At 41.5% G+C, this 15,855-nt stretch overlaps 2 protein-coding genes across 2 annotated transcripts; both read left to right on the top strand.

Annotated features, from left to right (window-relative positions):
* Window positions 1–143: 143 nt before the first annotated feature.
* LOC132236440 (trace amine-associated receptor 4-like) lies at window positions 144–1,243 on the top strand. Its single transcript, XM_059699597.1, has one exon. It carries the CDS (start codon window positions 200–202, stop codon window positions 1,241–1,243), a length of 1,044 nt encoding a protein of 347 aa, XP_059555580.1. The 5' UTR covers window positions 144–199.
* Window positions 1,244–6,726: 5,483 nt separating this feature from the next.
* On the top strand, window positions 6,727–7,737 carry TAAR5 (trace amine associated receptor 5). The gene is given in 3 exon segments (XM_059699596.1): window positions 6,727–7,352; window positions 7,354–7,580; window positions 7,583–7,737. Coding segments are annotated over 3 exon segments (1,008 nt in total).
* The last annotated feature ends 8,118 nt before the right edge of the window (window positions 7,738–15,855 follow it).

Genomic DNA, 15,855 nt, shown 5'->3' with positions numbered 1-15,855 from the left:
ATATATTGTGTGTATTAAGTGGCAGGATCCAAAGCAGTGCTCCTGAACAGTAGGAAATTCAACCAGGGATTGGAAACACAGCTAGCTGGGCCTCTCTGAAAAGTTTCCAATGATTTTTATTGCTTTTCCTGTCTTTCACAGAAAGGAGAGGCACACAGTACTTTTGCAAAAGACTCATAGTACCCAAGGGACCAAGACAATGAATTCACCTGACCTTTGGAACCCCGCAGAAGTGCAATTTTGCTTTGCTCTGATTAACAACTCATGCCCTAGAAATGTGAGGTCTGTGCTGAGCACCTCTGCCATGTACTTTGTCATGATTGTTGCGATAGTGATGACCATCCTGGGCAACCTGGTGGTGATCGTTGCCATCACCCACTTCAAGCAGCTCCACACCCCAACCAACTTCCTGATCCTCTCCATGGCCACCACTGACTTCCTGCTGAGCTGCGTGGTCATGCCCTTCAGTATGATCCGGTCCATCGAATCCTGCTGGTACTTTGGAGATCTCTTTTGCAAAGTCCACAGCTGCTGTGACATCATGCTCTGCACCACCTCCATTTTCCACCTCTGCTTCATCTCAGTGGATCGTTACTATGCTGTTTGTGACCCTTTGCGTTATGTTACCAAAATTACCATTCCTGTCATAGAGCTCTTTCTGCTCATCAGTTGGTCTATTCCAATCTTTTTTGCCTTTGGTCTGGTATTCTCAGAATTAAACATAATTGGTGCAGAAGATTTTGTTGCAGCCATTGACTGCACAGGTTTGTGTGTGTTGATGTTTAACAAATTTTGGGGGGTCATGGCCTCTTTTATAGCCTTTTTTCTTCCTGGGACGGTAATGGTGGGGATTTACATACACATTTTCACAGTGGCCAGGAAGCATGCTAAGCAAATTGGCATGGGTTCTATGAGGAAACAGGTTGGGTCAGAAAGCAAAATGAAAGCATCATCCAAAAAAGAAAGCAAGGCCACCAAGACTTTAAGTATTGTCATGGGAGTGTTTGTGTTGTGCTGGCTGCCCTTTTTTCTCTTGACGATTACAGACCCTTTCATCAATTTTACAACTCCTGAAGATTTGTATAATACCTTCCTCTGGCTGGGTTATTTTAATTCCACTTTCAATCCCATTATATATGGCATGTTTTATCCTTGGTTTCGGAAGGCATTGAGGATGATTGTCACAGGAATGATCTTCCGCCCTGACTCTTCCACCCTAAGCCTGTTTCTTGAACATGCTTAGGCAATGCTCTCTGTTCTCTGGGATTCTTTCCTAGTAGGGAATCTTGGATGCTCTTTCTACCCAAAGGTATGGGCGTGGACAGGGTTGATAAGAAGATTCTTCCAGATGGTACAACACACATCTAAGTAGGAGCACTAAGTCTAGCCTCTTGGTATACCAGAGCTACCAAAGTGTCTAATTTCTGGGTTCTGAGGAAGGCACCTCCAATAAGAAGAAACTCTTGCTGATTCCTGAATTTCCAAATTAGGGATTTAGAATTATTCCTTTGGCTTAAATTAGATAATAAGGGTCTTTTGCATTTTCTCTTGTAAACATCAGAAGAGGAGACACAGTTGGTCCTCACACTCACTGACACCCATGTACAATTTATCTAAGCATTTCTTGAGGTTATTGTTACATCTTAGGGGAGTAGGAAGAGAGTTTGAGAGTACTGGAAGCCTGAATCATGAAGCATGTGACTGAGAGAAAGGGAGAAGGAAACAGACAATTGTATTTACTTCCAATTTTATTGATTCTGACTTAAACCTCTTTTCAAAATGAGTTGATGTGAGGTTGGCAATACTTTGATTAAATTGAACTGTTTAGAAGCATATTCTTTCTTTTTATATATATATATGTTCTATCTATATACACATGTGGCTTGCATGCATGTATAGAGGTGGTCTGTTTTTCTTGTTGGGGGTAGGTGGGTATGCACATACTAATTATTCACCAAGCCTGAGCTTCATTTATAAACTGAAGTTTTTTCACTGTCCCAGAGTTTTAGGATAATATTTATGCCTCAATGAATGTCTCTTCTCTGTGTCCTTATGTCTATCTCTTCTTCTTCTACCCCATAAACTCATTTCACCAAATTTTTTTATAATATTCTTTTCATTCTTCACACTATCTCTCTGTCTCTCTAATCAAGTGGTTCTCAATCAGGGAGAGTTATGCCCTTGAGGGTATTTGGCAATGCCTGGGGACCTTTTTGTTTATTACAACCAGCAAGGAGGTAGTACTGACATCTAGGGGGTAAAGGTAAGGGATGCTGCTAAACATCCTATAACGCACAGACCAGCCCCCCCATAGCAAAGAATTATCTGGTTCAAAACTTCAATAATGCCATGGTTGAGAAACCTTGTGTTAATCTCACAGCTTCAATTACCACCTCTCTATTTCCTTCAAATATATTCATCTTCATCACTATCATTTTCCCCAAGTTTCTCATTTTTTACTATCAGTAAAATATCCTTTTTTATGTTCCCTCAAGATCTCAAACTAAACACACCCAGCATTTCCCTTCTATGTCCACCCACTGCCCCAAACCTGTCTCTTCTGAATCCTTCTTTGTGTTAGGGTTGGGTGTGCACAGGTATGTAGTTGCTCACCTGATATAATTAAAGGCTAATATGCAAGTTGTCCCCTTGACCGGGAGTTCGACTGGGAGTTCAACTGGGAGTTCGACCAGGGGGTGGGCCGGCCGGCCAACCACCCACAGCCCCTTCCCCCAGCTGGCCCTGCCCCACCCTGATCAGGAATGGAGCTGGCCGGGCCCCACCCATGCATGAATTCATGCACCAGGCCTCTAGTCTAGCCTATAAACTTTTTCATTTGTTTGGACCTGTCCCACCTCATCCTACAGGCCCTGCTGATGAATGTAATATATTATTACCTTTAGAATTATGCCATTTTTGCAACCTTATATTATTCATGTTGGAATCCCACAGTGCTTGACATGGTGCCCTTCCCATAAAAATCTCTGAGCACATTCACTGTATGACTAACAGAAACTTTGAGGAAAATGAGAGTTACTCAAATTCAGAAAAATAAACAATTATAAAACAAAGAATGTTAGACAGTGGGGGCTTCTTTTCTTAGAAGGGAAGATGGTGAAAAGAGCTTACATGTAAAGAACAAATTGAACTCCTGTTCTAATGGGCTTTGGTCATATGTGCACAATGTTGTGCTGGGGAACTTGAGCACAGGGCCAGCAGAGGCACATAGTGGAAAATGATTCACCAACTCAGAAACGTTTGCCACATATAGAAAGAAGCTTTCATGCTCATGTGGTGAATTTCCTGAGACTAGAAATTAGGTTGTCCCTTTCTTTTCCTAATGTGTCAATAGTCCAAGTGCTTCGCAGAAAAGCTTGGTCATGTAGAAATCTTGTTCACATAGATTGACAAATTGGAAAATTTTTAAATGGAACATACAAACTTAGGATGTTCATATGTGGCTGGAGCAATTTATTCATTAACTAGGGGCCTGGTGCACGAAATTCATGCACTGGGTGTGTGTGTGGGGGGGGGGGAGAGTGTCCCTCAGCCCAGCCTGCCCCCTCTCACATACTGGGAGCCCTCAGGAGTTGACCCCCATCACCCTCCAATCGCAGGATTGGCCCCTTGCCCAGGCCTGACGCCTCTGGCCTAGGCGTCTGGCCCGGGCAGCAGGGACCTGCAGTGGCAGGGGGGGGTGCCACGATCGCGCTGGCTCTGCCCCGCCCCGCCCCTGCAGGATACCTCTGGCTGAGGCGTCCGGCCCGGGCAGCGGGGACCCGCAGCTGCAGCGGCCCCGCGATCGTGGGCTTCACTTTAGGCCCAGGCAAGGGACCCCTAGCTCCTGGGACTGCCAGCTTCGACTGTGCCCAGCTCCCATCGCTGGCTCCATCCCTACTTCCTGCTATCACTGGCCAGGGCAGAAAAGGCACCTGATTCTCCGATCATGGCTGGGGGGCAGGGCAAAGGCGGCCCCAGGGCCGCCTTTGCCCTGCCCCCCAGCTCTTAGCTCCCCCCTGGGTTTCCGATCACTGTCAGTGGCAGGGGGCTTCTTCCTGCTTTCCCTTTCGCCTCCCTGCATTGTGCCTAGATATGCAAATTAACCGCCATCTTGTTGGCAGTTAACTGCAATCTTAGTTGGCAATTAATTTGCATATAGCCCTGATTAGCCAATGAAAAGGGTATCGTCGTATGCCAATTACCATTTTTCTCTTTTATTAGTATAGATGTTTGCCTATGTTTGCAGGAAGTAGGTTGATTTTCATAACAATAACCTTAAGAAACTGGTAGGTTGCAAAGAAAATATTTGTTAACATTACCATAGATTTTAATGTTAAGCATATTTTATTGTAGTAATCCTTATAGTAATATCGGAACATTTGGTTAATCAACCCCTCTCTATTCTCTGACGTGGCCAACAATATCACACCTCTATGCAGGACATCTAATCCTAAGGTTTCTAATGTTCACAGACATACATCCTAAATGCATTCATAAACCTTTCTGCTTTTTTAAAATCTGCCCTTGCTATTGGGAAATTACTCATTACTCCAAAATACATGAGAGAATCATTGATTGGCTGCCTCCTGAACACCTCCTATTGGAGATCGAGCCCGTAACCTGGGCATGTGTTCTTGACTGGAATCGAACCCAGGACCCTTCATTCTGCCGGCCAGTGCTCTAGCCACTGAGCAAAACTGGCTAGGGCCTAAAAACCTTTTTTGAGAGTTTCCCCCTATAGGCCTTATTCCAGTTGTAAGATACTTGTTCCTATTTTTTACAGATTCTTGGTCAGCTTAGACTTAGAGTCATGGGTCTTAGAGTCCCTGGCTGACTGCATATGGATTATGACTTGCAATATAAGGGGTGTCATGGTATATAGTAAAGTAAGAGGCTTTCTGGTCTGATTAACTTCTGGAGTCAGAAATCTATTTCCACGCACATGGACTTGGTATAAGGCAGTTTTAAGCAATCACCACTGGTTTAGCTAGGGTTTTGTGGAGAAGGTGAAAGTATAAGCCAACCTTTTTCATTTGTTTGGACCTGTCCCACCTCATCCTACAGGCCCTGTTGATGGATGTAATCTATTATTACCTTTAGAATTATGTCAGTTTTGCAACATCAGTTTGACTTATATTGTAAACTGATTTCACCAAGAGGCATTCCACCTTCTGAAGGTTTGGTATCAAGAAATAGAGATGAGCCCTCGTCGGTTTGGCTCAGTAGATAGAGCGTCAGCTTGCAGACTGAAGGGTCCCTGGTTCAATTCCGGTCAAGGATACATGTCTTGGTTGTGGGCTTGATCCCCAGTAGGGGGCATGCAGGAGGCAGACGATCAATGATTCTCTTTCCTCATTGATGTTTCTATCTCTATTTCCCTCTCCCTGCCTCTCTGAAATCAATAAAAACATATTTAGGAAAAAAAAGAAATAGAGATAATACCTTTGTGATGTACAGACACATAATCTAATTGTAGGTACTATTACTGATGGGGAGAAGCGGGGGGGGGGGGGAGGATAAGTGATGATCTAGAAAAATGGCAGAACAAGAATCTAACTCTTCTGTGTCCAGGTGAACTGTGTCATCTATTGTGATTTCCTTAACCAGTACAAAACATAGAGCTTAAAGAAGACAAGATAAATTCAGGGTGGGGATCACAAACCAAAGGATTTAGGATTAGTTATTCTCAATTATTTCTCTTGTTGAGAGAAATGTATATAAAAAAATCCTAAAGCAGTAGGGATATATGAAACTCACTGAAAAGTTTAAAGACTTTACAAATCCAGTATTTAATTTTCATCTCTAATTAATTGGCAGGATTAATAATGACGCTCTACTGAGAAGGAAGCAAACTACTGAGACCTGTGAATAGTGTAAACTAGGTCCCTTGGTACTCGTTCAGTGCTCATTTGCATACCATACCATATGGAGACATAGTTTCTATTTGGAGTATAAGATCATTAACTAATTGCACATCTGTCATCTTTGCAGATGGAAGAGGCTTCTACATACCTATGTCTACCTGTTACCAGAAGGACTTTTTCCCATAAGTGATTCTGATCCCTACCTTTGTAAGTAGCTGGGAAACTCTGAATTCAACTTATTAGAACTTGCTTAAACGTTTTATAGGCTAGTGTTAAGATAGATAAAATACTTTTTCATATCAGATAGTTTTCCCAAGATGTATAAATATTGTGTGTTAACTTTAGAAATTGTGCAGGATGCAAAACTGAAACAGGGCAATTTCATTCCTTTAATTACTTGTACGCTGGATTTTTTTCCCTTGGGAAGAGTTGACATATTATAAAAAAACTCAAGCTATTGATTTTATTGTCAATTTATTTAATTCTCAAAAAGAGGAACCAGAAGTTACTTTTTACCCAAGTAATGATTTGTTAACAAGATTCTTTCTTTGAGAAAACATTTAGCTTACATCCTTCTTCTCTTTCCTTAAGGATAACATCTAAACCAGCTTCAAAAGTGCCCAGTCAGACAAACCAGGGCCAGATTCAAGTCTTATGAGACCTTGAGTCCTGTGCTGCATTTGGCTTTCAGGGTGCATTTGATTCAGTACCCAGGGAAATTATACTAAGTTCCAAATTGCCCTTTAGTTCCTCTCTAGATTTCACTTTCTAATTGTTTAGCAGATAAATAATTTTATTCTTTTGGTGTGTGGACAGGTGGCCTGTTTTCAGAGAGAGAGAGGAGGAAGAGTAGGAACCATAAATGAGCACTATCCTCAACCAGGGTGCTGGAGAATACCCCATGACGTTCTGCTACCAGGTGAATGGGTCTTGCCCCAGGACTGTCCATCCTCTGGGCATCCGGTTGACCATCTACCTGGCCTGTGCAGCAGGCATAATTATTACAGTCCTAGGAAATTGGTTTTTGGTGTTCACTGTGTCCTACTTCAAAGCACTTCACACTCCCACCAACTTCCTGCTGCTTTCTCTGGCCCTGGCTGACATGCTTCTGGGTCTGCTGGTACTGCCACTCAGCACCATCCGCTCAGTGGAGAGCTGCTGGTTCTTTGGCGACTTCCCCTGCCGCCTGCATACCTACTTGGACACCCTCTTCTGCCTCGTCTCCATCTTTCATCTCTGTTTCATTTCCATTGACCGCCACTGTGCCATCTGTGAGCCTCTGCTCTATCCCTCCAAGTTCACAGTCAGGGTGGCCTTTAGGTACATCTTAGCAGGGTCGGGGATGCCGGCAGCTTACACTGCCTTCTTTGTCTACACAGATGTAGTGGAGCGAGGGCTCAGCCGGTGGCTGGAAGAGATGCCTTGCGTGGGCAGTTGCCAGCTGCTGTTCAATAAGTTTTGGGGCTGGTTAAACTTCCCTGTGTTTTTTCCCCTGCCTCATCATGATCAGCTTGTATGTAAAGATCTTCGTGGTCGCTGCCCGGCAGGCCCAGCAGATCAGCGCCTTCAACAAAAGCCTGGCTGGGGCTGCCAAACGTGAAAGAAAAGCTGCCAAGACCCTGGGCATCGCTGTGAGCACATGCCTCTTGTGCTGGCTTCCCTTCACCGTTGACACGCTGGTGGACAGCCTCCTTAACTTCATCACACCGCCACTGGTCTCGACATCTTCATCTGGTTGGCTTACCTCAACTCGGCCTGCAACCCCATCATCTATGTCTTTTCCTACCGGTGGTTCAGGAAGGCTCTGAAACTCATCCTGAGTCAGGAGATCTTCTCACCTCGGACACCCACTATTGATTTGTACCGAGAATGACTCCTTGGCCTGAACTCAGGCGAACGGTAGAGGCTTGCAGGAAAGATAGTGATGCTGTAGCAATGGGTGGGGTGGTGCATGCGTTTTGGGGCATGCTTCCAGGCAGCCTGGTTTAAGTGGACGGGAGAAATTAACTTCTCTTCCTTCATTGAATGTTCCTATAGTAGTATGTAGGAAGGAGAGAGAGAGGAAGAGAGAGAGGGAGGGAGAGAGAGAGAGAGAGAGAGAGAGAGATCATTTAACTATTTATTGGATAAATTAAAACTGTGAAAATATTTGAGTCCTCATTCATTACTTTCTTGAGACAAGTAGGATAGGAAGGCGGAGGAAAAAAGCACGAAGGCCAGGATTTCCTAGTCTCACGACGTGGTAGGGCCGGGTGTGGCCACTTCAGCAATCTGACTTTCACCCCCATCACTTGGGGTTTTTGGTTTTTTTTCATTTTAAAAATGAAGGGTTTATAACTTTGTTTTCCTTGGAGTCCTTAAGCTCAAATATCACATAATCTAACTTTGGGAAGCATTGTTTGAGTCCTAACTTCACCTTATTGTTCATAATCATAGTCAAGTGTTTGGAACATTTTTCAAAATGTTTCCTTTAGGCTCCCTGTCTCCTTGGAATCCAATCACTAAACAGGTTTATACGCCAGGTTTGTCTATTTCCATGACCACAGAGTAACTGTATTATTTTTTAAATGTATTTATATTTTTAAAGAAATATTTTTCTCCTTTTCCTTTATAAATAGAAATTTGAAAATATGTGGAATATTTTCCACACAAAAATAATAAAAATAAAAGTGATAATGAACCACATCTCATCACTTTAGTATTTCTTTTTTTTTAAAATCACACAAGTTAGAACTACTATCTTTTGATTTTATGATAGTATATGATTTTATTTGGAAAAACAAGTACCTATGCCACATGCTTCCTCAGAATCAAACCACATGTGAATAGCATGTCCTTCTCCTGAGCATGCTGACTTTGTGATCAAATGTGAACAGAAGTCAGTGGCAATCAGACCTCACCATTAACTGCGATAGCCTGCAGCCTGGTAAATGCTCATGTTCATCTCCACTGGGAAGTAGCTCAACAAGCAGAATCATTTCTTGATGTATTTTGTACTTGCTTAGAATTATTGTTTTGTCGTGTGTATGTTTTTAAATTTTCTGTTTCACAAAAACAGCATGATTTCAAATTCCAACATAGAGCCTTCTTGTTAAGTATGAACCTGACCATTATTTTTTCTCTAAACATCTCCCAATTTAATTATATTGTTTTCTTACAATTTGGTCAAACCAGGTTACAGCTCACCACAGCTACAGCATGTATGAATATATAACACCTATGGATGTTTATGTATATCAGTATAAATATGTGACCCATATGTCATCTATACGACTAGGGGTTTTGAGCAGGGCCATTTCCATAGCAAGAGCCCTTTTGTATTGCTTCTGAATAGCTCTGTTCCATAAACTTAGTTCTGCAGGGACATCAAGAATCAAGAAGTCACATTAATAGTGACCCACAAAGTGCGTGAGAAAATCAGGCTTCCTCTTCTATGTTGAGTTTTAAGTTTGCATAGCTTTTTTTCTGGAACTGTAATAGCTGCAAAGTTGGAATTTCAGAGAAAGACTTTGATCATCAAAGAGAAGGAATTCGCCATTCGTGGTCCTGACCCTTGGCACCTACCACATGACGCCACGGAGTTTTGTCTTCCATACTCTTCACCTCTATTTTATGTTCCTTTCCCACTCTAGTCTTCCCTGCTCCCTACTCCCTAGGAGAGAGCAAATGTCCCTGATCCACTGATCTTGTGCTTGGTCATGCGATGTGCTTTGAGCAAAGCAATCCATGTTCAAACTAGAGCTTTCAATGTAATTGTAGGGTTCAGCCCAGGTCTTACATTTCTGCCCCTTCCCTGAGAACAGGTTGTCTCCATAGCAGCTGCTCCTGCAGCCTGGGTCCCCGAATGAGAAGACGCAAGGCAGACCTGCTGCTCACCTACAGCTGGGAGCAGGGCAGCTGTCATCGCGGCCCTGATGTAACATGAGCAGAAAGTAAATGTTTATTGTAAATCATTGAAAGTTTGTTTGTTATGCTGAAAAAATTGACTAATATACACAAAATTCCAGTAAGTGTGTCATGGTGTCCTCATTTTGTCTCACTCTTAACTTAGCCTGGAAGTAGCTGCCAGACTTGAAAGTGATCTTTTTCTGCTTGCACATTTTGACCACAGCAAGTATATTATGAGATATAACACCAGTCATCCTGGAATAGTTTGGAACCACAGGGCAAGCTTTCTTAAAAACAAATATTTGCCCTAGCCTGTTCGGCTCAGTGGATAGAGCATCGGCTGGCAGACTGAAGGATCCTGGGTTCGATTCTGGTCAAGGGCACATGCCTGGGTTGTGGGCTCAATCCCTAGTAGGGGGATTCAGGAGGCAGCTGATCAATGATTCTCTCTCATCACTGATGTTTCTCTCTCTCTCTCCCTTCCTCTCTGAAATCAATAAAACTATATTAAAAATTTTTATATACTTTCAATTCTCCTGCCTTAGAAGAACTTAGGCAGGGGTCCTCAAACTACGGCCCGCGGGCCACATGCAAATACAAATATTGTATTTGTTCCCGTTTTGTCTTTTTACTTCAAAATAAGATATGTGCAGTGTGCATAGGAATTTGTTCATAGTTTTTTTTTAAACTATAGTCTGGCCCTCCAACGGTCTGAGGGACAGTGAACTGGACCCCTGTTTAAAATGTTTGAGGACTCCTGACTTAGGGGTTTCATGCCACTGTGAATGTGGGTCCTGAACAGCAAGACCAGTATTGTTCTGAGGGCCTTATCTAGGTTCTCGAAAATTCAAAGTATGTAACCTTGACCTACCTCTCTTAGGGCCAAGTTTCAGGGGATTGTAGCATTACATTCAGCTCTCAACTAATATTTATTAGTTGTGCCGAGTGTGATGCTAAACTCTGTTAGATACAAAATTCCTGAAATGTCATCATTCCACTAAAAAAATTTCAGTCTGAAAAGCATGAAAACAACTAAAATAAGAACAAACAAGGCAGAATAAAAAAAGTTAGTTCCCAATAAAGTTACGACAAAGAGCTACAGAACTTAAAGAGGGAGCAGTCACTTATTTCAGGAGGGACCAATGTTCAAAAGTGAGGGCTAAGAAGTCAGAGGGGCCTGACCAAATTCAGATGGCACCCCCTCCTTTCCCTGTCATCTTGGGCTAGTTATTTACCTCCCACAAGTTGCAGTTTCCTCATCTGAGATAATAATACCTGCTCTGCAGTATTGTGAAGATGAGGTGAGATAACCATGTGGATAAATTGTCAGAGTAGCTGGCTCAGGCAGTGCTCTGTAAATTGTTGCAATCACAGAGACTTAAAAGAGGAAGTGGCATTTGAACTAGGCTTTAAAGATGGGTAGTTTCTTAAGGGGGAAAAAACAAACAAACCAGAAAGATCAGAATAAAAATTAATATGTACTATTTTTTTAAAAAAAATCTCTCTTTACAGAACTTGAATACTTACCAAAAAAGTTCTATGAAAGGGTAGGGCTCAGACAGGTGAAGAATACTGTCCTAGGTCACAAAGTTGACAAAGAACAGACTGAAATTTGAACCACCTCTGCCCTCCACCAGTGGTGGGTAGCTTCCTGGGAAGCCAGTCTGCCTCTTTCCCAGAAACGCAATCCGAAGGACCTGTTGGTCATTGTGAATGCTTACAGAGCTGGATAACTTAATGCACTTGAGGCAATACCGGCAATGTGTCTTCCTTCATTTTTATTGTTCTTTTGAAAATAAGTTCTTTCAATGATAAAAACAGTATCATCTATTACAAAAAATGTGAAAGATACCAAGAAGCACAGAAGAGGAAAAATAAACTCTAATCCCCACTTCCTAGAGGAAACTGGTGTCAACATTTCATATACTATTTTTAGTCTTTTCACTCAACCTATGTTGTTGTGAAGTATGCTGTTTGTATTGGGTTGTACTTCACTACACTCTTTCATTCTGAGCTCACGGGTGTTGGTGAATCTGATGATCATTTTTCTGACATCCAGGAGAAGGTGGCATCACTCTCACTTCCACCTCCACGGTCACATCTCGGCCACTCTGACTCTCCTCCCTCCCTCTTTCCCTCACCAAGATGCTTGTGATGCACGGAGCCCATGTTGGTAGTGTAGGATAATCTCCTCATCTCAAGATTGCATCGGCAAAATACCCTTGGCCATGTAAGGTCATATATTCAAAGGTTCTGGGGGTTAGGACACATGCTTTTGAGAGGCTCTTGTTCCGACTACGATTCCCTTCTCTTGTATTTAATCCAAGATCGTATGACTTCACTGTCCATAACATTAAGGCTGTACTGCTGAGCCACATACCCTCATATGTTCTTAACTTAATAATGACTGAGTTCCTTTAATTCCAGTTACACATTTTTAATTCTAGTTTGGAACAGTGTGGGCTTAACCTGAAAGCACGGCATACCTCGTAACCAGCACTAAAGAAATCAGAATTTCAAGCAGGGAGGAAGATCAATCGTTGAGTGCTAATTATTTTCCTCTTTCAGGCCCCCTGTACCCTTCTTACCTAGCCTACCAACCTTACCTTTCTGTCATTTTCAAAGCTTTCCCGATTTTGTATTCCCAAAGTCTTATATCCCCTGGCTTTCCCTAGATTTGCTTAACTTCGCTTTCATTTTGAGCAGCTTGTTTCTGGGGCCCATGTTTTTGGAGCTCCTATAGGTCTCTGAGTCATCCATGCACATTAGCCATTTTGACTCAGGACAAGACTTATTTTATATTTTGGGGGGTATTTTGCAATTGTGGAAATAATCATGAGCAAATGGTACAATTTCTGCAGTAATAATTGTCATTTTATGTGAAAATGTTCTCATTCCATGAGCTGTGTTGTTTTACCTTCCAGTCATGATGGAGGGCAACTTTCTGTCATTTTTTTTCTGTAAATACTATCCAAAGTTTATGCATTGTCCATGATTTTTTAAACAGTGTATTGGAAGTTATGGAAAAAGAATTGACTATCCAAGAAATGTGAAGATGGCATATAACTTTTTGAAAAAAACATTGTTAATCATATTGCTTCGTGTATTTCACAAAAGCAAAGCTGAGTTCTTCCAGAAGTTAAAAAATTAGAGAAAGTATAGTTTTTATAAGTTTTTATTGGTGAAATTATTACAGAAAACTTATATTGATTCATGTACTCCACTTAAATTTTATAAAACACAAATGAAAACAAAGGTAGGTTAAGGGAAAAAAGACAAACTTGGGAAAAACTATTGGCAGTATACATGATGAAGAAAGGGCTCACAGATTTAAAAGTCTAAAAGCTTTTTGTAAAATAGTAAGATAGAGGCAATCATTCCACTAACAAATGGAATGAGCAGACAATTTTACAGAACAAACAAAGAAATAGCAAATAAACACATTAAAATGCAAGTTGTACAAATAATTTAGAGACCTTAAAAGTGTGGTTCTGAACTCAATATCCTCCATTGACAGTTTTGTCCTTTTTCTTTGTCTCCACATTTTTTATGCTTTCTTGGTGCACCCCCTAGTGGTCTTTGTGCGCAGTCTTGCTGTAGTTAAGCCTTGATTGTTGTAGTTAATACTAGGGGGATTTGACCTCCAGGCCAACTGGCTGTGAGAATCAGCTGTGTCTGCAGTGGGAAAACTTCTGTCCTCTAGGGAGGTGCTAATCTAGCCTTTGCCTGAAGCTATCTGGCAAATGGCTCTGCACAGGGCTTGGGCAGGGCGGGTCACACGGGATCAACAGAGCGGGTGGAGGGAGCAGTTATGGCTGCTCTCAGTCCTGTCCCCAGAGGCTCTGCCTCTCAGAGTCCCAGCAACCGCTGCAAACCTCAGAGAGAAAGCTGCCCTCGCATTCTGACCCATGCCAGACAGTCCAGCTTCTCCTGTTTGAGTCTGGGTCCCTAGAGACTCGCCCAGAACTGGAGCTCAGAATCTGAGACTCCCTCCCGATTGAAAACGACAACCGCGCCCTCAGCTACCAGCCTGCTCTGCGCGTACCTCCGCACCTTTGTATTTTCCGCACTGCGCCTCCTCTGAGTCTTGTATGCTGTTCTCTTTCCTTCTAGTTGAAGAATTTCCCCTCAGCCAGTCTTCCTGTGGTTCTGGGCGATGTCCATTCTGTCTTTTAGTTGTATTTGTGAAGTGGTTGTTCGAGGCAGCTAACTCCGGTGTTTACCTATGCTGCCATCTTGGTTTTCTCCAACAAATAATTTAAAATATAATAGAGCTTTATATGTAACATTGGCAAATATTAAAAGGATCAATAATACTTTATGCTAATTAGAGTGCAGGAAATTGAGGGCTCTCATGAGAGTTGAACATGCTCATATACATCTAGGACAAATATAATTTAATTTCTTTCTGAGGTAATTTAAAATAGTTATATAACAATTTAAATCACACATGTCACTTGACTCTGTACTTCTACTTCTAGCAACTAATCCTAAGAAAAGAACCAGGCAAGGAAGCAAACATGACCAGGATATTCATTGTATAACTTTTAATTATTAACTGGAAAAAGCTTCAATCAATATGGGATAAGTTAAATTAGGTTTCACCTATGTAATGGGATGTTACAGAGCAAGCATTATTAGGCATCATTGTTAAATAATGCCTTTCCCATAATTAGTTATTAAAACCTCCTTTAATGAAATTTTGGTAAAGGACATGCAATTGTTGCCACTGGTGGTGCTTCCAAGTTTAATGTCCTTAGCTGATACATTTAAAAATTTATTATCATCTATTTGTTCATCAAATTTTTTTTAAGTATATTTTATTGATTTTTTACAGAGAGCAAGGAAGAGGGATAGAGAGTTAGAAACATCGATGAGAGAGAAACATCAATCAGCTGCCTCCTGCACACCCCCTACTGGGGATGTGCCCGCAACCAAGGTACATGCTCTTGACCAGAATCGAACCTGGGACCCTTCAGTCCGCAGGCCGATGCTCTATCCACTGAGCCAAACCGGTTAGGGCATGTTCACCAAATTTTTAACCAATTTTATTATTTCTGAAACCCAAATGTCTAGGAACCACTGTCCTGACCCATGAGTATTTTTAATAGCAAAGGTGATATTTTCAGTAGGTAGAGCTTTTATGCCCCTCAAAACAAACCAGGGCAGCATTTGGTCAACTCCAAACATTAGAGACGGTGAAATAATAATAAATGATAATAAACCTGACATGATCCCATGGAAGCAGATGTCCAATAAAGCAGCCACATAGAGAAAAGAATATCAGATCTATGCTATGAAAAGGGTTGTCCTGAATTTTTTCACATTTTTTACTACAGCATTCAAACTTATTAGCGAAATCTTAGTTACTTTGTATTTTCACATTGGAGGTTAGTCAATAAAGAGCATTTAGCCTCATGCTAAGATGGTATGTAAACTGGAGATTCTCTTTAAGTCCTGTAAAATTCCTGCACATATGTAAATCTTCCTATCTTGCTCATAATACCATCTTGAATAAATGGATTTGCATCAAATAAAGATCAGATTTACATAGTAATCATGTTTCTCAGTGGTTATGCTTCTAACACCAAGGGCAGGATTTGGTGGCAAACTTTGGTTATCTAGAATTATTTAAACTTTCAGTCTCAGATCTGCACTTGACCTTCAAGTTGCAGGTTTGAAACTTTTCTACAATAGCAGTCCATTAAATAAATCATCTCCCCAATGACTGAAAGTGTGAGGCTGTCCTAACTTATTATGATGTAAGTGGGAGAAAGGTGCCTTAATGGCCTCTGTGGTCTTTCCAGTGCCCTAACTCAGAAGTTTGTTAATGAGAGGAAGGGGAGAGAAAGGTTTTGTACTCTTTCCTCTTAGGATTAGAGGGTAGAGGTAACCAAACAGAAAGCAGGGTGAGTGTTAACCTGTGTCGATAACACACAATCAATCCAATTAACAGTCTTAGCAAATCTTCAAGTGATTGCATCACTGAATCAGCTATTTTATTTATTATATAATTCATTTGTGTTTAACAAGTACTTTTTAGAAATATATGTGAACCTCTTATGGAATACTTTTATTGGGGTGAGAAAGAACACAAAATTAA

Source organism: Myotis daubentonii, chromosome 6 (assembly GCF_963259705.1).
Source record: "Myotis daubentonii chromosome 6, mMyoDau2.1, whole genome shotgun sequence".
Classification (NCBI taxonomy): Eukaryota; Metazoa; Chordata; class Mammalia; order Chiroptera; family Vespertilionidae; genus Myotis; species Myotis daubentonii.
This window is presented reverse-complemented; position numbering and strand designations above follow the sequence as displayed.

What these genes read in the sequence shown, in the direction of transcription:
- LOC132236440 (XM_059699597.1), top strand. Translation starts at nt 200, where the DNA reads ATGAATTCACCTGACCTTTGGAACCCCGCAGAAGTGCAATTTTGCTTT.